Raw genomic sequence first — 23,222 nt, forward strand, 5'->3', positions numbered from 1 at the left:
CAGTCGACCCCCCTATAACACTGTTGATTATTCCGTTTTATATGAATTCCATGTTGTACGAGTCACTTAGATTTTACAAATACGTGAGCCATTCACAGCCCAGCACACGTATTTGTAAAATCTAAGTGACTCGTACAACATGAAATTCATATAAAACGGAATAATCAACAGTGTTATAGGGGGGTCGACTGTATTTTGAATTTTATAGTATTTAATATTCATAATGTATTTCTTTTTTTTAAGTTACATTTATTATTTATCGAATCTATTTTTTTAACTAAATTGAATCATTAATATTGAAACAATTTTTTCATTTAAATACAGTTATTTTAAATGGAATCAGCTGTATGGATTAGCTTGCTTTGAAAATATGTCTGTCAATATTGCAGAAGAAAGAGGAGCAAGAATGAAATCAGTAGGAATTCTTTCTATAAGTTATGCTTCACTCCATCAACACAAATCATTCCTAAAAAACCAAGTCAGGTAAACTAAAGAATATTAAAAAAATATGATATATCTAATAATGTTTATGAGAAACAATATCTTAAGGTTAGTTTAGTTGTTTATTGAAGTCCATTGTTAAAATATGTATTTTAATAGATCTATTATAGCTTTATTGCAAATTTCTGTTTGAAAAACATGGAAACAACTTTTAAAAAAGATATGATTATACTTTGTTTAAAAATTGTTCTATTAATTATTTGATTATAAACCCTGAGAATAGCTGCAGATTTGGTTGAAAATATTAGTTTTTGAAATAAATTAGTTTGGATAAAACAGTTTATTTCAATAAATTATGATAAAGATTCAGTGAAGATCTTTGTGAATGTTCTTTCCCAAGTCTGTCTCGTTGAGTTGGTTTCCTGTGTATCATGACTCGATGTAGTGAATCAGGTTCGTTGGAAAGCATACCTCCACACTCAAATTGAATATATTTACAGTTTATTTACAGTTGTAGAAAGTACAAGTTAGAAAACATGGTATATGTACAGGATAACCATGCATGGTGACTCACGTGCCAGATTGGTGTCTGGGAACTAATAACCTTTGGAGAGACCTCAGTCAGCTTGTAGAGTTGGCTCAACTGCACGGTCGGTCTGATCTCTGCACTAACCCGTCCCTGAGATGATTAACAGAGGAGAACACTCTCTCTACGCTCAGCGGGCTTCCCAAGTGCCTGAGACTACCGTGTACCAGTCTCTTGCCCTTCTCTCTCTCCTCTCGTTTTCCCCGCAATTTAAGGGTTTTTGGAACGGGGACTTCCGACCAATCACAACCCTTTTTTATGCCCGAACAGCTTACACTCAGGTCCGCCGTCATCCAATGAGAGCTTACACAAACGTCCGCCACTTGTTTACCATATGGCAAATGTACTACCGTCTGACTGCAGGTGGGTCCAATTAACAAAGTCGGCGCTTCCTTTGTTTTCCCTTGTTTACAAGTCAATACTTTACAAGTGGTATTACCCAACCGCACGTGGATCCAATTGACAAGGTTGCGCCTCTTTTGTTCCCACTCTGCTAAAAGGTCACTACTTTACAGATTCTTTATGCATTTAAATTGAAATTTCAGTTTTTAGGCATTGATCTGTTGTTATGATTATATTTCTACAAAATGACAAGTCTAATAAAAAAAATGGAAGCAAGATAATCTATATTTTGCTTCCATTTTTTTTTATAAGACCTTGCTCTTTTTATAACATGCCATTTTTTATAAACTTTGCTTTTCAGTTGCCATTGATATAATCTTTTTGAAAAAGTGGCATGATTTTGTTTCAAAAAATTTTTTTAAATCAAAAATGACAATTGCTGATTTTTTTTATTTAAATAAATAATACATATATATATTATTTTTATTAATATATTATTATAAATTTACATAAAAAAACCTAGAAAATTACATATAAAAAATTTATAAAAACAGTTTATTATACTCAAAGCAAGAAAATGTTCAATGTTTTCCATATTTTTTTTTATTTTTTATAAAGGTTTATTTACATTGAATATATAAATGGGATTAAATATGAGTAAACATCTTGAAATGTTCAGTCAAAGAAATAGTATGTCTTCATTTTAAATAAAAAAAATTATTCAGTACTTACACTGAATTGTTCAGTACTGTACTTAGTAATTTTGTGTTCACATTTTTTTTTATGAGATAATTAAAAAATTTAATAGCTATGTTTAATGCTGTTCAACTTACGGCCTAAAGAAATTTTATGAACTGTTAATTCTGTTACTATTAATATGCTTGTTAATAGAGTAGACTTTTGTTGATCTGGCTATTTCTTGCACAGCGGGGTGCCAGGTTTCAGGGTTATTTTATTTGGCTAATCACGAGTTGCTTGCACCTTAAACTTTCATCTGGAGATCATCTGCTTCTAATCTAAAATAAATAGATTCCATTACTTTTCTAGGTGAAGTCCTTTTAATAAGCTCACAGAGTGGATTTATTATATTAAGTATTTGAATTTTGTTTTTTCTAAAAACAAATATTATATATCAAAACATATGCATAAAAAATTTAAGTAAAAAATTTATTAAATCTTTTATTAATTTTTGTTTAATTTTCCAACAATTAGAATTAATTTGACCAGTTTATTCATAACATAATTACTTTTATTTATGAATAAATTATCATAAAACAATCTTTCTTTTGTCACTACTGCAAACATCTAGCATTTGCACTGGTACTGTGGCTGCATCTAGGTTTGGTATTATCTCATCAAAGTTGATGTCATTGGTTGTTGCAATATTGTCATTCACATTCACATAAATTCAAGATGCAATCAATATTTTTTGTTAATCTTCCCATTCAGATGGCACTTCATTTTAATGGTTGTTTTCAATGTTACCAGCATCTACACACCATTGAACAAAACCTGGTTTTGCAAAACAATTTCTTATGCTTTCAGCTGGAATTTCTTATCAGACAACCATAACATTCCACAGGGCATCCGAGATATTTCTTCAGCAATACACTTTGAGAAATCTCTTCAAGCATGTACCACACCAAACACTTCCTGTACTTTCAGTTGTGAAATAATGCCTTGTTCTAAGGGCTTGATAATACTGGTAGTGCTTGCTGGTAAAAATAGCACATGCTCAGTGTTGCCTCACAGTTTTGAAGGTGTAAGCCTTCAATACTGTGGGGTAACACTTGATCCATTAGCAATAAGACCTTTCTTTTTGTGTTGACATTTTGTTTCGAAAGCATAGCGGCCAGTCTCAAAATATCTTTGCAGTCATCCAAGAGTTTTTATTTGACTCATATGAGCAAGATAACTGCAGTTGCCCTCACACAACAAAGATTGGCAAATTTTCCAATTATTATATTTTTTATTTAATTTAAACTTGCCAATTATAAGTGTAAATTTCTTTGTGCCATCTGCATTGCAACATAGCATGGCTGTGATCCATTCCTTACTGTATTTGCCATTATGGCAGGTTTTGCCTTTCAGTGCTAATGTTTTTGATGACATCAAATTGTAGAACACACCTGTCTTATCTAAGTTGAAGATGTCATATTCAGTATATTCTTGTAATATTGGACAAACAGTTTCTAGCTATGATTTGGCAGCATTAGTGTTCATTGATGAAGATTCAATGCTGGCATTCAGAGATATGGTATTGTGGTGAGCTTGAAATTGGCACAGATATCAGTTGGAACACTTGAAGTCATTGATACCCATTCATGACACCAACATAACTGCCTTTTCTTTGATCAGAGATCCTGATGGGAATATTTTTTGTGTGCACATCATAAAACCACTGGAAAAGAGCTTTTCTATTTGCTTACACTATTTATCAGTATGCAGACCTTTCTGTTTCTGATTTCAGCACTGGATTCATCTGATTGTTCAAGTTTGTTACAGTTTTTAGCATATTGAAAGAGTTGAAAAAGGAATATTGAAAGCTCTTGTAATCTCACTTTTTAAATATTCATTCTTGTCCGCCTTCCAGAGAAGTATAGTTTTTTCGCAATCAATATTTTTTCGTAGCTTCTTTTGGAGCTATCTCCATGAAAATCAGTTTCATAAGCAAAAAATGTTCACTTTCTGCCCACTTGCTATGAACTACTTGGTTGTACAACAGGTATCAGCTAGTCTTAGCAAAAATGATATATACTGTACTAACACTGCAGGGTAAACAGTCCATGTTCAGTGAGAACCTCACAGGTTGCCAGATAGGTTTTATAAAAAGTACAGGAAAATTCTTTAAATGTAGCCCAAAAAGTAGTAAGTCACTCAAATCTAGTAGAATAGAGCTCTACAAATATCCCAATCTGCTACTTGTAGCCAAATCTTCCAATCCTTGAAACCCAACCATAGTTTATGAGCTAAGAGGAGAAGGGTAGTTGATGGGTAAGGTGAGTCATAGTTCACCCAAAAATATGTTACTGTAAAAGCAAAGCTATGTTGATTAGAGTTGTTTGTGGTCTATTATTCTCTTGTACCATGAAGGCACATGAACTTTGATCTAAATGTATGAATTAATATGCACATATAACATTTCAGACTGAATTTTCACTTCAGATTTCAAAATTGCCATATATGTATGAACTAACAATTCTTTAACATGTATATCCCTATATCTGTGCTTGAACAAATACTACAGTTACAAACTAATGGGATTTCAAACTGTCAGAGTTTGAATTAACAAGAATTTTCTGTACTTGTACTTAATTTATTGGCAAGAATTTTGAACTTTAATGATTAAAAATTAAAATCTGACATCTGACAAAAAGAATAAATTCCTGAAAGTGAGGAATTTAAAAGGTAGAATTTAAGAGTTTTATTAGATATCTAAATATATAAAATTGCTTGTCCTGACTGACTCACTCATTCATTCACTGATTCATCATCGCCCAGAGCAAACCGCTTAACCTAAAGAGGTGAAATTTGGTACACAGTTAGGGTACGTCATGGAAACGCACACTAAGAAAGGATTTTTCGAAATTCCAACGCGGGGGGGTGAGGGNTGAAAAATACTATAAGTTTTTATTTAACATCTGTCTTATATGACATTATATTTGTTTTGTAACAAATTTTAACTAAAAATATTTACATAAAACATTTCAGTTAAGATAACTATAAAGTTTAATTTATTTTGTTAGTTTATTTAGAAACAGAATAATAATAATGTAATTTTATTTAAACATATTCTAAATTTTTATATTGCTTAAGTTTTAAGTAAATCTTATTATTATTTAACAGATTTCTTCTTGAGCATACTGATTGCTATGACAACTTGATAAATTATTATGAAGAGGAAAAGGGAATTTTGCTACCAAGTTATAATGTCAATATTTCTAGACCTTTAGTTTCAGTTATGGAGGTTAGTATAAATCACTTTATTTTTATATAGAATTGTTTTAATTATTAAATTAAACATTAAATTTTCTAGTGCCAATCTTATTTTCATAACATTTGTTAAAAATGTTTTTGTTTAGATTTGATATACTGATTTATAATTTACTTAAAATAGATAACTGTGAATTAAAAAACAACTACAAAACCTAAACACCAGCAAAATTATTTAAAAATGCAAACGTTTCCACCTGTGTTGAACGAGCATCATCAACTGCTGAGATAAATGGGATTGCTGAACATGTGTAGGAGGAGGTAACATATAACATAAGATGAGAGAATGGGGAGGACAGTGAGAATTTATATTTCATAGAATGACTTTTATGCTGTGGGGAAGGAATCAACATCAAAGAAAGGTTGCTTAGATGCATTATATAATAGGCATTCTTTGCAGAATTCAACATGGATGTCTGGGTTGGAGGCATAGATAGCCAAAGTGGTGTTGGCCAAACCTTTTTTGATAGACATATGATGCTCTTTGAGATGGGTATTTAAAGGGCGAGTCATAGCTCCTGTGTATTGCAAGTGGCAGGTTGGACCTATGATTGATGACTGGAATACTGTAGATGCCTGGTAGGTGATGCCTGTCAGGACAGTCTAGCATTACAGAGGAGGAAGAAAATTGAGGGACTTCTACAGAAAGTTAATTGAAAGTTATTTCTCCTGGAAATTTCTTTTTACAGTGTGGCAAGCATCTTGTTGTAAATCACAGTTCTATACTTTGTATCTTGGAAGTGATTTAATTACAGGGTGGAACTGGTGTTGGAAAGTCGATGAAAAGGCCCTGTATAGTGTGTAGCCATGCTGAGTGGCATAATGGGTGATCATAAGGAGCTCTTCCTCTCTATCTTGTGTGTTAGACAAATGGGAGCCCTTTGAATCAAGACTCTGAATCCAGCCATCTTGAAAGTGAACAGATCGTAGGTTTTTTGTAAACATGAGTAGTTAAGTGTCCATTGTTTGAGTGTTTGAAGAGATCTGGAAGTCCAGGAAATAAACTGTATGAGCGTTATCCTGTTCATGGAGGAGCACAAGGCCATATGGGTTGTGGTTGATCTCTTGTAGGAAATCTAAGATAAAGGATTTATCCTACCAAATTATAAGAATATTGTCAACATATCTTGCTTAAAGGAAAATTCTGTGGTTGTTGAAGGTGGGAAGGATGACAGTCTCAAGCTGGTGCACAACTAATTTGCATAATATGCCAGATATTGGACTGCCCATAGGGACACCCTTGTTTTGTAGGAATATTTCTCCTTCAAAGGAGAAAAAGGACAAATGGCAGAGTAGATCGGTTAATTCCAAAATGTTTCTGTGGTGTTTGTCTGAATCCTGTATATATGAGCCCACCATGATTTCCTCCTCTCATTTATCTCAGCAGTTGTTTGTCTGATGATGCCCATTCAACATTGGCAAAAACGTTCGTGTTTTTAAATAATTTTGCTGGTTTTTAGATTTTTGTAGTTGTTTTTTTAATTCTAAGTTAACCAGTTGTAAAGTAGCAGTTGTTGTTCTATGGATAACTGTTACAACTATTGCTATGTATTATTTTTATGAGATTTTTATTTTCTATTAATAGGATAATCTTGGATAATATTGTTGGCATAAATGTTTAAACTCAATATCCTATAACTGATAGATTCATTTTTTCATAAATTATTGTGATACTTGAATTACATACTATTATTTATATTATCTATGATGATTTGTGATGATATCTGTAATTTATATTCTTTCAAAGTTGTTTTTCTGTTATTATCTTCTGTCTCAAAAGAGTGTATTGGAACCAAAGTGAATTAAGTATTTATTGTTTTAATTATGTTTTAATCATTTAAATTGTAATAATTTAGTTTGTTGATTTATTTTATTCTTATTATTTTGTGATTATAGGAATCTGAAGCAACCTTCTTTGTTTTTTCTTCTTCAATGATTCATTTTAAAACTGTAAAAATCCAACTTTTTGAATTTCTTATTTTTGTTAGACAAATGTTTTGCATTTTTCTAAAATTTTATATACAGTGGTGTTCAATAAAATTGCATCACTTTTACTTTTAATCTAACTTTCTAAATTATTTTATTGTTGGAAATTATTATTATAGTAGTAGGCTTTGTTATAAAAATTAAGTGTAAAGAAAGTACATATAATCACAAATAGCATTATTAACTGTTTTTTTATAAATTTTTTTGCTTAATTATTTACTTAATTACTTTCAAAATTTAAGAATGAAAGTTTGGAATAAATATCTTTTAGATAATGACAAAGCTTGAAAATAATTACAGTTAGCATTATAGACATTATTGTAGACATTGTGTGATGTCTTTTTTAATCTTGCCATTAATTTATAATAGTAATTATAAAATTAATTTAGAAATAAAATTTAAAAACATAAAATAATCATAATTTTACAACAAACATTTTTAATAATTAAAATTAGTTTATCTAAAGCATAGTTTATTTTGCATTTGAATCAGCTTTTTGCATAAAATTTAGTATTATAAAATAATACCATAGATACATTCTATAATAAGGATAAACTGTAAAAATGGTAGTTATAAATGTTTAAATATGCTAATAAAAAAGTCACTTTTTTTTAAAATACTTTCTGGTTGGTTAATCTTACTGCACATATAAAACTCGTCATTTTATTATATATTTAGACAAGACATCCAGAAGAATGCTTTTCAGAATTTGTAAAATTTTTTGAAGATAAAATATTTGTTCTTTGGAAATTTGCTCTTCTGAAAAAAAGGATATTATTTTTTTCTTCTCCTCCAATTGGAAATGTGTGTCATAGAGGTAAATATTTCTTTTATTTAAAAAAAATTATAGTTTGTAGTTAAAAAATAAAATTTAATTCATTTTTAAATGCATAATATTAATATTACATTAAAGTTTTGCCTTGAGTAATAATCTTTCACATTTATTGCATATAATGTTCATTCCAATGTTGAAAATAAATTAGGCTTTCTAAATGTGCCTTTTATATGAAGTTAAATCAAACTAATTCTTCATTAAAATCTATTGCCTGATAAATAAAAGAGAAATCTAATACAGTAGAACCTCGAAAACTCGGCTCTCGATAACCCGGCACTCCGGATAACTCGGACACACCCTGGCAGGGCAAAAAAATCCTTAGTTAATTAATTTTCATTATAGACAGCTTTACAAAAGTATAAAAGCTCTCATAAAGTATTTTTCTGAGGTCTGTCTTATCAGGTAAATTACTGTATACAGTGTATTCATTAATTTTAATTTTCATGTAGTAAAGGCTCTATGCCTTCATAAAGGATGTACTTTTCCTTTGTTTAAGGGTATTTGGGCAGTTTATTCTCTGTTATATTCTCAAGTAAACAATACATACAAGTACAGTACAGTATTTTTTGAGGAAACACTCGTACTTATTTTTTTAACCCCATTCCCGATAACCCGGCATTTTCACAAACTCGGCCACACTTCGGTCCACATTAGGCCGAGTTTTCAAGGTTACACTGTAATTAGAAGACTTACTATTAAATTAATATTATCTGCTTCTAATTGCTGTTTTAGAATAAAAAGTTAATATACTGAGCAGAAGTAGATCCATGGGGCTACAGGAACTTAATTTTTTTGTGTCAATGTGGAGGATTTAACATTTATTTGTTTGAACTTCAAAACATTGTTTTTAAAAACATTTATGATGGCAAATATAATCAGACTATCTGCAATACAGTCATCATGCACATGTGAATAAGAAGTACTGTACATACTTAATTATTCATTCAAAATTTTTGCGTTAGCCCCTTTAGGTTCTGGATCCACCACTGGTACTGTATATCTTACTGAATATACTTTCCCTTCATATGCTGACACTTCTCCCATTGTTTTGACAACAATCAGTGATGGATGGATTACTATCAATAAATGCAGACTGTGCATATGCACAGGCCCTACAATTACAAGGATTCCAAATCAGTAAACTTTAGGTCTTGTCTTATCCTAGTTCCTGAGTGATTTATTTTTTGCTTAAGATAAAAATTTCAATAAAAATGTGTACACTATTTTTGCTTTGCCTGTCTAATCTGTCATTCTTTTATTTGTACTTTTTATCCTCTGAACTCCTCTACTGCCTTCTGTGCTGTCAGTGTCAGTGACTTCATGTTGCCTCAAAGTGTGTAGAAGCATTTTGAGTGTTTTCTGTTTAGAAAGACCCAAGGTCAGTTTTGACTATTGTATGAGGAATGTCTGATTTTATGATCCATTAAGTCAATCCCTTCTAACATGTCCTAATGCTCTAGAAGAAACATATAAGTCAACAGGAGTCTCATCTCTTTCCATTTTTTCAAGAACAAACTGAATTTATGTAAAGGCTGGCTTACATGATAGTTGTATCATTGACATTTTGTCACTCATAACTTCAATATAGAAGAATTTATCTCATTCGAACTTATTGGTGATCTTGGTTGACAATTCGCAACAGTATTACAGAAAATTAATATGTCAGATTTTTTGCTCATTGTCGCATTTTGAACCAATTAATGATGAAATTGGAATCCTGTGTTAGATCACATTCTTATCACACTTGAGAGAAATGAATGCTTTTGAGAATGCTCAAAAATCAGAATGATTTGAAAATCTATTCCAGTGCATCATGTGTAAACATCTGAATCACATAAATCTTGTAAGTGTGTTTTAAGATTACTGCTGGTTTACACAATAAGATCTTAAACCAGTCTTAAAGATGGATTCATACTTAGACTTACCATACTGATTATATGTCTTGTTTTGATCATAACTGCTTTGGTGGTCAAACTAGTCAGTCAATTTCATGTACACGGCTCCATAAGTCCTTAATCTGCTATACTGTTTGGGTCTGCAGAATAGAAGTCTTTGGGCTGCTGTCAGAGCTGCTGCATGACAGACTCTGACTTCAGAGAGTTTGTCATTCTGGATGAATCTCCTGTCTCCCAAAGCTTCCTTCAAGGATCAAACAGGTGATAATCACATGGTGACAGATCCAAACTGTAGGTTGTGTGATACAGAATTTCCTAACTAAGTCTTCTCATTGCTTCCACTTTGCACAGGACTGTTATAACACCAGTCAAGACTTCTATTCTTTAGGCATAGCACCATTGCCAAAATGATGGGAAGAGTATCAGTGTGTGAAGCAGGAGTACCTAGAGAAAAAATAAATTGGGACTGTGTAATACATTCGGTTTTATTCCAATTCTATAATTTTGGACAGAAATTTAACCACCTGTATATTAAAAATGTTCATAAAACTAGAAAATAGTTAAATGTTTTTATTCAGGAGTCAATTCCAAACCATTCTATTTTGTTTGGGAATTATTTTTAGTTCATTATTCTATTTATTTTGGCATGTTTTATTTCATTAAGGATCAACTACCACACCTTCTGGTCAAAAATTCTAAAAGTTAAAACTCACCTTATAAAGACCACAGACAGAAAAAATGACGTCATCATCCCAAAATGACATCTTGAGGGTAGGAGACTTCTACAGAAAGTTAAAAGAATAATCTCCACCTCCAAATTGTTATCAGACAACACAAAAAAGTATTATAAAATTGTGAGGGAAATTACATGAGAAAAAAACCAAATACTAGATCAAGTAAAATGTTACTGTGTAAGTATGTAAATAGGGCAAGTGAGTGGATACATTGTAACATCACCACACCTGCCAGATAAAAAGGAGATGACACAGACGAGGTGAAGCTTAGATTCAAATGAGGTGGTGTTAAGAATCAAGTGATTGACCAAAGGTTTTCAAGTTCCATTTCCAGGTCCAATAACAGAGTTTTGATGACGCATAGTCATATTTGTAAGATTCATTGTATTTTTTTTCGATAGAATTGATTCATATCTTTCTTGTCGGTTATGTGGAGATAAATTAGAACTATCGTAATTCTAGGTTCCCAAATTGTCGGGAAGGTTTTGTAAATATTTCTTTTGGTTTGATAAAGTATCTTTTTTATTTTACAAAGATTTTCTAGCGTTATTGAATTGTACATATACGGTCTTTACTAATAAATGGAATTTTTATATTATGTATAGCAATTCTTTTGACATTTGATCTTTAGTAACAATTTTTTATTTTTGCCCACACAAGTCCAGACCTGGCACTCTAACCATAAATTTTACTATGTAATATGCTGTTAACATATTTTTCCAGGCTTTTGCTTTACTTTTGTATAATAAAATGTTATGTTCATAAGAAGTTTACATATAAATTTTAATAGTTAAAAAACTTAAAATATACATAAGGTTTTTTATACAATACAAATCATTCAGGAAAGTAAGTTAAATAAATTAGAAAGCAAAACTTATGAAATCATATTTGTTTTCATATAAATACATTTATATTTTATGTTATTCAATATTTATGTTAAAATGCTAAACTAAAATACAGAAAAAGATTAATAGTTTTGTAAATTTTTAATTAATTAGGCCAAATATTAAAGATACAAATATAAATTTCAAAATTACAAAAAAAAATTATAAATTTGATTTTTAAAGAAGTTAAATGCAAAGATAAAAGTATAATTACAAACATAACAGCATTTTTACTAAATCTAAATACAAATAAGCATAGTGTGAATGTTTCTGGGAAACATTAATATTTTACATAATCACAATAATACCGTGTTTCCCCGAAAATAAGACATCCTCAGAAAATAAGACCTAGCACAGGTTTTGCTGAATTGCGAAATATAAGACCTCTCTCTGAAAATAAGACCTAGCAAAGTATTTTTTTTACTCGTAACGGTCATCGAGAGATGGTTGAAAATGGCCTTTGGCTTTTTGAAAGTACAGCCACTGATTGGTCAGCAGACAATCACGCCACACGGCATGATTTGCATAAGACTATGGCTTGGGAATCACAGATTTGAATAACGTTACGGCTGGTGATCGTTAATTGGTTGGCCGGGAATCACGCCCCATCACATTTGCATAGTGCTACGGTTCAGTAAGCACTAATTGGTCATCGAGCCCGATGTCGACGCTATGAAAAGGTTAAGTTGAAGCGAGAGTGGAAAGTCCACTCCAGCACGGGAATTTCGTAAGTTCAGTTCGACACGAGCGGATATACGTCACTCTCGTTTAAGTTAGACTTCGGAATTTTTTGTTCAACAATAAATGTGAATTCTTCTTCATGGAAAAATAAGACATCCCCTGAAAATAAGACCTAGCGCATCTTTGAGAGCAAAAATTAATATAATACACTGTCTTATTTTTGGGGAAACACGGTATAATTAAAAAGGTATCAATAAGTTTCTTAATCATATTAAAAAAGGAATAAAAGGATATTATTAAAAGGTATTAACAAGTCATTAAATCACTTTTGTGTTCTGATAAACACAAAATCACTTTATTGACACCTTTTTTGAAATAAGTAGAAATTTTTAAAATTTTATTTTAACGAAAAACGAATAATTTATAAATATATTCAACAATATTTTCATTCATAGTGATTAAATCTCATTCATAATTTTCAAAACTATGAGAATATTTTTTAATATTAGAAATTTATAGATTTTATTATTTATATTATAAAATTTTGAAAATATTCATTTAAAAGTTAAAAAAATTCTTTAATAATTTTTATGCAAACTAGTTTACAGTAATGTAATTCAAGTTGGAAAAGAATAAATTAATGATATTAGTTTTTGTTCACCACTATTTTCTCAAAATAATATATATATTTAATCTATAATAACTTATATTCTATATACCAATAAAGTTATAACTTTTTAAAAATAATATATTATTTAGTTTACAGTACCAACTGTCTTGTTGCACATTCTATGCATAGTATAGAAAATCCGATATCGCAACCTCTTTTTTATGTTAATATTGCTGATATTGAAACTTTACAAGATGAAATGTTTTATATTGCTTGTGAGTATTCATATATTTAAAAAAACTCATTTATATTAAACAAACTATGAAAGATTATTATATACACTAAATATTTTGTTTGTTTTATAGGTACAACAGAAAAAATTTTTGAATCCAAGACTCATTTATATGATCTTTACATTGATAACCATAATTTAAGAGTTTCAAATCCAACCTTAAAACAGTTATTGAATTCAAATAATAGTGATAAAATTAAATACAATGAATTATGCAAAATAAGGTAATAAATTAACAAAATAATTTAGTTTTTGTTTTATATATTTTAAAAATTGTGTTATATATCTGAGAAATTGTTTTAGAACTCTATATAAGGCATCTGTAAATGAAAATTGTGAAAATAATGGTCAAGAAGTATGGTTTACTGGGTAAGTTTTAAATTGTGAATTAAATTAGACTATTTTAGGATGAAATATTATTAATAATTATTTGATTCTTTGTTATTTATTTATTGATTATTAATATATAATTGTGAAATATATAATAAACTTTTATACACTGTAATTAATTGTTACCAATTTTAGAGATGATATATTGTAAAAATTAAAACAAAAAATTTCAATATTTTTTATTATTATTTGAATGAAAAAATTTGTATTTATCTGTGTTTTAGTGTGAAATTAGTGTTTTCCAGTTAGATATTCTTTATCTCACAAGTCAGTCAGACTCAAACAGTGGTCTAAACCTCAATAATTGAGCTGAGTGATGAAGCTTATTTCTTTACACTCAAATATTGTTATATTTAAGTAAACTCCTTCAAAACCACTCAATCAATCCCAATCAAGTTTGGTATGGATATCAAGTCCAGGTCAGTGAATGTTATAAGCTATTTGGAATCCTGATCAGATCTTGTCCTCAAGGAATATCATGAAAAAATGCTGCCTTAGATTTAAGTTAGGATTTTTGGTGCTTACAAAGCACATGCAGCAGTTCAATTCTAAACAAAAACAAACATGTCACTCAGTTTTTGCTTGACATTCCTCAAGTTTTAAACAATTTAGCATGACAGTTGAGTATAAATTCCAATTACAACAACTCTATTTATATGTTTGTCAACATTGCTGGCATTTGAAACACTGAATAAGCTCAAAAGTGATTATATATGAACTGAATTAAGTCATTCTGAAGCAAATTTTGAAAGGAATTGAGTATCCACAATCAGCCACTAAATTGGATATCTTTGCTTCTATTTTGAAACACACTAAATAAACTCTAAATTCAAGCATAAATGTTGCTCAACTCAATTTGAAAACAATGAATGTAATCCTAATTAATGATATGATGTGTCTTGTCTGAAAGGTTATGTTGTGGAATCAGGGTGGAAAGTGACAATATTCTGTTACAATTAGCTGACAAAAAGACATTTTTTTCTATAAGTTGTCAGTACCTAAAAAAAAAAGTTTAATTGATATATATGCAGAAAAGGTTTCTTTATGTTGGAAAAAGAGCTCTCATCAGATCCCACATGAATAATTACACTACCAATATTACTACATTCAACTTTTACCAGTGGGAAAGAGATTATTGGGACACTTAAGCAAGGTTTCATTGCTTCAACAGCAAATGACGACTGTTTCTCTGGATGAGAGTCAGAGGCACAAAAACAGTTCAATCATGGCATGTGTGCATTGTGTGCATAGATTAGTGGAAAGATTTTCTGAGAGTTTAGGTGGAACCAATAATCTGGAGGATAATAGGATAATAACAAAAAGAAAGAGAATTGATGTGACTTTAGTCTGATAAACATCTTTGTATAAAAACATTTCTGGTTGATCTCAATTATTTTTCAAATTCTGTTGTTACAAGTATTTAGGCAATAGAAAGGGGCCAAGCTTTTTCATTTGTTTGTCAAAGTCAGTTTTTAATTTTTAATATTTATTCACTGTATAAAGGGGAAGAATGATGACAGTGTTGTTATTTCCTAAGACAATCATGATAATGACAGGTTTCTGTTAGCAAGAAATTAAACTTAAACGAAAAAAAATTGTTTTCAATTGAGGAAAAATACAATATATTTATGATATTCTAGTTGACATCACACTGACTTTGGTAGCTAAAACAGAAATTTTTCTTCAGTTTATGTCAATAGTCTAACATTTTATTCAAGAGAAAAACTATATAAATTATAAATTTACATATTCTTTTTTTGCAAAAAATGTTAAACCTTTAACTGTTGACACAAAGGAAAAAAATTTTGTTTTAGCTACCAGTCTCAAAGTTAGTATGATGTTAACTGGAATATCAAAATTCTTAACACAGTTGATCATAAACACTATTTAATGACTACAATATCTCTTATGAATTCTATGCATGAAGACAATTTATTTGAGAATATTATGTAGCTACTAGATTTGATTGAAAGTAGTTGAAGAGAAAATATTAAGATGAGACAGAAAAGACCTCAAATCAAGTAAGATAATTTATGTTAGTTAAATAAATAATTGTGATTTATTATGAAAAAATTTCAAAACAGGTTAGATAAATTAATTAATTTATTACATTGTTAAAATATTTAATATACTCTCATTGGCAAAAGTTATGCACCAAAAAGGAGGCATTGGAATCAAATGAAAATTTATTATTATGAGCATAATGATATTGGTAGTAAGTGATTATATTATAGCAAAAGGATAATTTCCTATGTAACAATGGTACAATTTAAAAGAACTTTTAGTACCTTGTAGAATCTCCTTATGCCTAATTACATGTGGCAATACACTCAAGCATGGAGATATTATAAACACTGTATGCTATCCTGTGACAGACTTGCCCATAGGTGTTACAACTGGCACTCTATATCCCAAAGCTGGTATCCCATCTGATTCTAGGACCAACAAATTTAAATACCAGGCAGGCCAAGGAAGTATGGCAACATGGTGGAGACATTCCTGGGAAATCTTAGCTGTATGTATTCAAGCATTATATTCCTGCAAAATAGCTATTGAGAGGACAGGATTTCCTGAATGTATTGCTGTGCTGTCAATGCCTTTTACACCAATATTATAGGTGACAGACTGCCATATGAGATAGTCCCAAAACCAACATGCCAGCAGTAGGAGCAATGTGCCACTCAACAGGAAAAGTGGGATCGAAGCACAAATGATCCTCCAAATTCTGATATAATGGTCAACTGTCCCCAAACAGAACCCAGATTTAAATTTTTAAGCTAGTCTCTGATGTAGCTGATGATATCTCTGATAAGATAATTCTTCATATAAAATTACATAAAGATTTCTTGAAATCAAAAATATCTTTACTATATTTTTATTGTACAACCTAGTACAGATTTTAAATTTAATTTTTATTTAAATTTATATTAATATGATTTATTTATTTCATTTTTCAGATATTTCCTCTCATTGAATAATTTATTATTTGATACATTAATGGAAGTATCAAAAACTTCAACAAAACTTTGGACAAGAAATCACATGAAACTTGTTGGTTTGCATCCTGTATATGATTATGAATTTTTGTCAGAATTAATCAAGATTTATGGAATTGATATTCATTTATGTATAGAAAATCCTTTTTGTCCCTCATTATCATGTTGTCATTGAAATTAATGCATTTAAAAAAATACATATATTTTTTATCTAAAACAGTTATAAAAGAATTGTTATTCTATTAAATAATAAGAAAAAATTTTATTATACAAACATATTCAAACAACAACTATCCCTCATGTACTGAGTGAATTGTAATAATGACAGTATTATATTATTTATGCAATATACAGTAGACGCTCAGTTAGCTGACATCCATGAGGATTGGTAGATGCCAGATAAATGTAGTTTCTGGTCACTCGACAGTTGTTATTAAAAATAGGCCTAATAAATACTATATCCCATACTAAACCAGACCATGCCATAAATTTTGTATTGACTTGATATTAATATTGAAATACAGTAATTAAAAGCAAATTTGGGTTGAGTAAGAAGAAAAAATTTGAACAATAGATCACAACAGTCAGTTGTGATCTATTGTTCAAATTTTTTCTTCTTACTCAACCCAAATTTGCTTTTAATTACTGTATTTCAATATTAATATCAAGTCAATACAAAATTTATGGCATGGTCTGGTTTAGTATGGGATATAGTATTTATTAGGCCTATTTTTAATAACAACTGTCGAGTGACCAGAAACTACATTTATCTGGCATCTACCAATCCTCATGGATGTCAGCTAACTGAGCGTCTACTGTATATTGCATAAATAATATAATACTGTCATTATTACAATTCACTCAGTACATGAGGGATAGTTGTTGTTTGAATATGTTTGTATAATAAAATTTTTTCTTATTATTTAATAGAATAACAATTCTTTTATAACTGTTTTAGATAAAAAATATATGTATTTTTTTAAATGCATTAATTTCAATGACAACATGATAATGAGGGACAAAAAGGATTTTCTATACATAAATGAATATCAATTCCATAAATCTTGATTAATTCTGACAAAAATTCATAATCATATACAGGATGCAAACCAACAAGTTTCATGTGATTTCTTGTCCAAAGTTTTGTTGAAGTTTTTGATACTTCCATTAATGTATCAAATAATAAATTATTCAATGAGAGGAAATATCTGAAAAATGAAATAAATAAATCATATTAATATAAATTTAAATAAAAATTAAATTTAAAATCTGTACTAGGTTGTACAATAAAAATATAGTAAAGATATTTTTGATTTCAAGAAATCTTTATGTAATTTTATATGAAGAATTATCTTATCAGAGATATCATCAGCTACATCAGAGACTAGCTTAAAAATTTAAATCTGGGTTCTGTTTGGGGACAGTTGACCATTATATCAGAATTTGGAGGATCATTTGTGCTTCGATCCCACTTTTCCTGTTGAGTGGCACATTGCTCCTACTGCTGGCATGTTGGTTTTGGGACTATCTCATATGGCAGTCTGTCACCTATAATATTGGTGTAAAAGGCATTGACAGCACAGCAATACATTCAGGAAATCCTGTCCTCTCAATAGCTATTTTGCAGGAATATAATGCTTGAATACATACAGCTAAGATTTCCCAGGAATGTCTCCACCATGTTGCCATACTTCCTTGGCCTGCCTGGTATTTAAATTTGTTGGTCCTAGAATCAGATGGGATACCAGCTTTGGGATATAGAGTGCCAGTTGTAACACCTATGGGCAAGTCTGTCACAGGATAGCATACAGTGTTTATAATATCTCCATGCTTGAGTGTATTGCCACATGTAATTAGGCATAAGGAGATTCTACAAGGTACTAAAAGTTCTTTTAAATTGTACCATTGTTACATAGGAAATTATCCTTTTGCTATAATATAATCACTTACTACCAATATCATTATGCTCATAATAATAAATTTTCATTTGATTCCAATGCCTCCTTTTTGGTGCATAACTTTTGCCAATGAGAGTATATTAAATATTTTAACAATGTAATAAATTAATTAATTTATCTAACCTGTTTTGAAATTTTTTCATAATAAATCACAATTATTTATTTAACTAACATAAATTATCTTACTTGATTTGAGGTCTTTTCTGTCTCATCTTAATATTTTCTCTTCAACTACTTTCAATCAAATCTAGTAGCTACATAATATTCTCAAATAAATTGTCTTCATGCATAGAATTCATAAGAGATATTGTAGTCATTAAATAGTGTTTATGATCAACTGTGTTAAGAATTTTGATATTCCAGTTAACATCATACTAACTTTGAGACTGGTAGCTAAAACAAAATTTTTTTCCTTTGTGTCAACAGTTAAAGGTTTAACATTTTTTGCAAAAAAAGAATATGTAAATTTATAATTTATATAGTTTTTCTCTTGAATAAAATGTTAGACTATTGACATAAACTGAAGAAAAATTTCTGTTTTAGCTACCAAAGTCAGTGTGATGTCAACTAGAATATCATAAATATATTGTATTTTTCCTCAATTGAAAACAATTTTTTTTCGTTTAAGTTTAATTTCTTGCTAACAGAAACCTGTCATTATCATGATTGTCTTAGGAAATAACAACACTGTCATCATTCTTCCCCTTTATACAGTGAATAAATATTAAAAATTAAAAACTGACTTTGACAAACAAATGAAAAAGCTTGGCCCCTTTCTATTGCCTAAATACTTGTAACAACAGAATTTGAAAAATAATTGAGATCAACCAGAAATGTTTTTATACAAAGATGTTTATCAGACTAAAGTCACATCAATTCTCTTTCTTTTTGTTATTATCCTATTATCCTCCAGATTATTGGTTCCACCTAAACTCTCAGAAAATCTTTCCACTAATCTATGCACACAATGCACACATGCCATGATTGAACTGTTTTTGTGCCTCTGACTCTCATCCAGAGAAACAGTCGTCATTTGCTGTTGAAGCAATGAAACCTTGCTTAAGTGTCCCAATAATCTCTTTCCCACTGGTAAAAGTTGAATGTAGTAATATTGGTAGTGTAATTATTCATGTGGGATCTGATGAGAGCTCTTTTTCCAACATAAAGAAACCTTTTCTGCATATATATCAATTAAACTTTTTTTTTTAGGTACTGACAACTTATAGAAAAAAATGTCTTTTTGTCAGCTAATTGTAACAGAATATTGTCACTTTCCACCCTGATTCCACAACATAACCTTTCAGACAAGACACATCATATCATTAATTAGGATTACATTCATTGTTTTCAAATTGAGTTGAGCAACATTTATGCTTGAATTTAGAGTTTATTTAGTGTGTTTCAAAATAGAAGCAAAGATATCCAATTTAGTGGCTGATTGTGGATACTCAATTCCTTTCAAAATTTGCTTCAGAATGACTTAATTCAGTTCATATATAATCACTTTTGAGCTTATTCAGTGTTTCAAATGCCAGCAATGTTGACAAACATATAAATAGAGTTGTTGTAATTGGAATTTATACTCAACTGTCATGCTAAATTGTTTAAAACNTATATATTTTGATAAATTAAAGAATTATAAATTTGATTTTTAAAGAAGTTAAATGCAAAGATAAAAGTATAATTACAAACATAACAGCATTTTTACTAAATCTAAATACAAATAAGCATAGTGTGAATGTTTCTGGGAAACATTAATATTTTACATAATCACAATAATACCGTGTTTCCCCGAAAATAAGACATCCTCAGAAAATAAGACCTAGCACAGGTTTTGCTGAATTGCGAAATATAAGACCTCTCTCTGAAAATAAGACCTAGCAAAGTATTTTTTTTACTCGTAACGGTCATCGAGAGATGGTTGAAAATGGCCTTTGGCTTTTTGAAAGTACAGCCACTGATTGGTCAGCAGACAATCACGCCACACGGCATGATTTGCATAAGACTATGGCTTGGGAATCACAGATTTGAATAACGTTACGGCTGGTGATCGCTAATTGGTCAANCAAAGTTAGTATGATGTTAACTGGAATATCAAAATTCTTAACACAGTTGATCATAAACACTATTTAATGACTACAATATCTCTTATGAATTCTATGCATGAAGACAATTTATTTGAGAATATTAATAACTTATATTCTATATACCAATAAAGTTATAACTTTTTAAAAATAATATATTATTTAGTTTACAGTACCAACTGTCTTGTTGCACATTCTATGCATAGTATAGAAAATCCGATATCGCAACCTCTTTTTTATGTTAATATTGCTGATATTGAAACTTTACAAGATGAAATGTTTTATATTGCTTGTGAGTATTCATATATTTAAAAAAACTCATTTATATTAAACAAACTATGAAAGATTATTATATACACTAAATATTTTGTTTGTTTTATAGGTACAACAGAAAAAATTTTTGAATCCAAGACTCATTTATATGATCTTTACATTGATAACCATAATTTAAGAGTTTCAAATCCAACCTTAAAACAGTTATTGAATTCAAATAAATTGAAAACAAAAATAAAATAATTTATAAATGATTTAAGACTTTCTTCTTATAGATTTTCATTTCCATTAAACATTATTAANATTGAATAAAATAAATGTATTTGAATATACAACTGAAAACAAATTGATTCAATGGACTTAGAAAATCATATATCTAGAAAACATTGTTAAATCGCTTATATTCTAATGACATTCACTCATCTGGATTAAAAGTCCTAACTAAAATTTCTTTTTGTTGGTCCATTCCTTAAGAGAATTGCATTGACTAAATGCTAATTTTTAATGTTTAATTTTAACAACGTTCTTCTAAAGTCAAGTCATTAAATGTATTTTAGTTAAATCATACATTTTGAAGTTTAAAAACAGTTTTTTTTTTATAGTGTATGTGTGTAAACTTTGATAACAGGTGGATCCAAATAACAAAACTACACTGTGTATTCTATTCTCTTTCTGAATGTGCCAAGATATATAACAGTGCTTCAGACTTTTTTAAAAAAAAAAAACATTGCTATAAAATACTTTTGTCCATAGAACTGCTTATGTTTTGAATGGAACAAAATTTAATATGATCAAAATATTTTGATCTGATTCAGGAAAAATTTGATATTCTAAAGATTGAGAGAAATTGCAAGTTTTAGCATCAAAATAAAATGCATAATTTAAAAGAGAATTGATTTAAAATGTACAGAATTTTTTTTAAAACATTTCCAGAAATAAATGTCATCTTCAGTGGTTGTATGTTACTATTGTTTGCTATCAAGAAGGTTTTATGGAATTTAAAATACTGAATAAAAAATGATGATAATTACTAAATTTTTATGTTTTAGTACAATCTGACAACCAATTTTTTTTCTTAAATTCAATGTAACACTTAAACAATTTTGATAATTAAATTTTAAGTATTAAAGCATTAAAAATTAATAAATTCTAAAATCTAGTACAAGGCTGTAAGGTTCAAAATATTTATAGTGAAAGTTTGTTAGTAATTTTCCAAATTTTAAGTGTTTATTAAAAATGCATTATATGAATTATTAAAGGGGAATAAAAAAAAAAAAGACTACCTGAAAGTTTATGTATTTAAAAATAGCAACAGAATGTCTGAATCATAACATTTAATTATTATTAAATCTGTACTTTTAATATTAACTTAAAATCCAATAGATTCCTACAGTATGAGAAAGTATCAATTATTAAGTTAAAAAAATTGATTATTAATTCAGGAATATTTTGAGATAATAGTACCCAAACAGCCATTTATTGCATACATACCATCTTGGTCTAGATTAAAGATCTTTTATAGACCTGTTACTTATTCAACTTTATTTTTATCTTGATTAGTTAACAAATTGTTTTTATAATTTTCACATTATTGAAGTAGCCTCAGTAGGATTTTTTATTTTCATATTACATCTGAGATAGAATTAAATTTTTAAAAAATGTGTTGAAGAATTCAATAAGCACTTTAAGAATGTGTCTGCAAAAATGTGATATATATCACACACAACATTAAAAATGAGTATTTTATTTCAACATCTTAAAAATATATCAAAATTACAGTTTTGAAATTTGTTTTCTTATAATATTTGCTATTTATACAAAATAGAGATTACAACTTTTTCAAAATTTACAGTGGAAAGTTGTCTTAACAATCTCTATTTATAAAAGTTTAAAATGAACAAATTTACAGATTTCATTCAATATTTATAATAAAATTTGCTTACAGTAATTTCCATTAATGTTCTTGAATTAGATTTTAAGTGTATTGAACATAGATCAAATTCATTGTTTGAAACAATTAAGAAATATTGCAATTAAAAAATATTACTTGTCTGACAATTTTAAATAAACTAAAACTGTAAATTACATTGTCATAATAAGGTGATACTAGAATACTTCCTAATTATTTTGATTGCTTATGTTTATTTAAAACTTTCCTATTTAAAACATTCCAAAAGCCAAATTTCTAATTTGGAAACAAAGTAGGACTTTATTCTACTTAGATATTTATAATTTGTTCAAA

General features: G+C 29.1%; 1 protein-coding gene across 1 annotated transcript in view; it reads left to right on the forward strand.

The window, feature by feature from the left end:
- LOC111633631 (protein LCHN-like) overlaps window positions 1–17,234 on the forward strand; it is a 23,221-nt gene extending 5,987 nt beyond the window's left edge. Inside the window, exons 3-9 of the mRNA XM_023378243.1 lie at window positions 325–483; window positions 5,216–5,336; window positions 8,027–8,165; window positions 13,137–13,262; window positions 13,353–13,503; window positions 13,583–13,648; window positions 16,627–17,234. Of these exons, the coding sequence (XP_023234011.1) occupies window positions 325–483; window positions 5,216–5,336; window positions 8,027–8,165; window positions 13,137–13,262; window positions 13,353–13,503; window positions 13,583–13,648; window positions 16,627–16,840 (976 nt within the window). The 3' untranslated portion in view covers window positions 16,841–17,234. The remainder of the gene's footprint in view (window positions 1–324; window positions 484–5,215; window positions 5,337–8,026; window positions 8,166–13,136; window positions 13,263–13,352; window positions 13,504–13,582; window positions 13,649–16,626) is intronic.
- Window positions 17,235–23,222: the final 5,988 nt, after the last annotated feature.

This window comes from Centruroides sculpturatus, unplaced genomic scaffold (assembly GCF_000671375.1).
Source record: "Centruroides sculpturatus isolate CEXI.00-Female unplaced genomic scaffold, Cexi_2.0 scaffold844, whole genome shotgun sequence".
NCBI lineage: Eukaryota > Metazoa > Arthropoda > Arachnida > Scorpiones > Buthidae > Centruroides > Centruroides sculpturatus.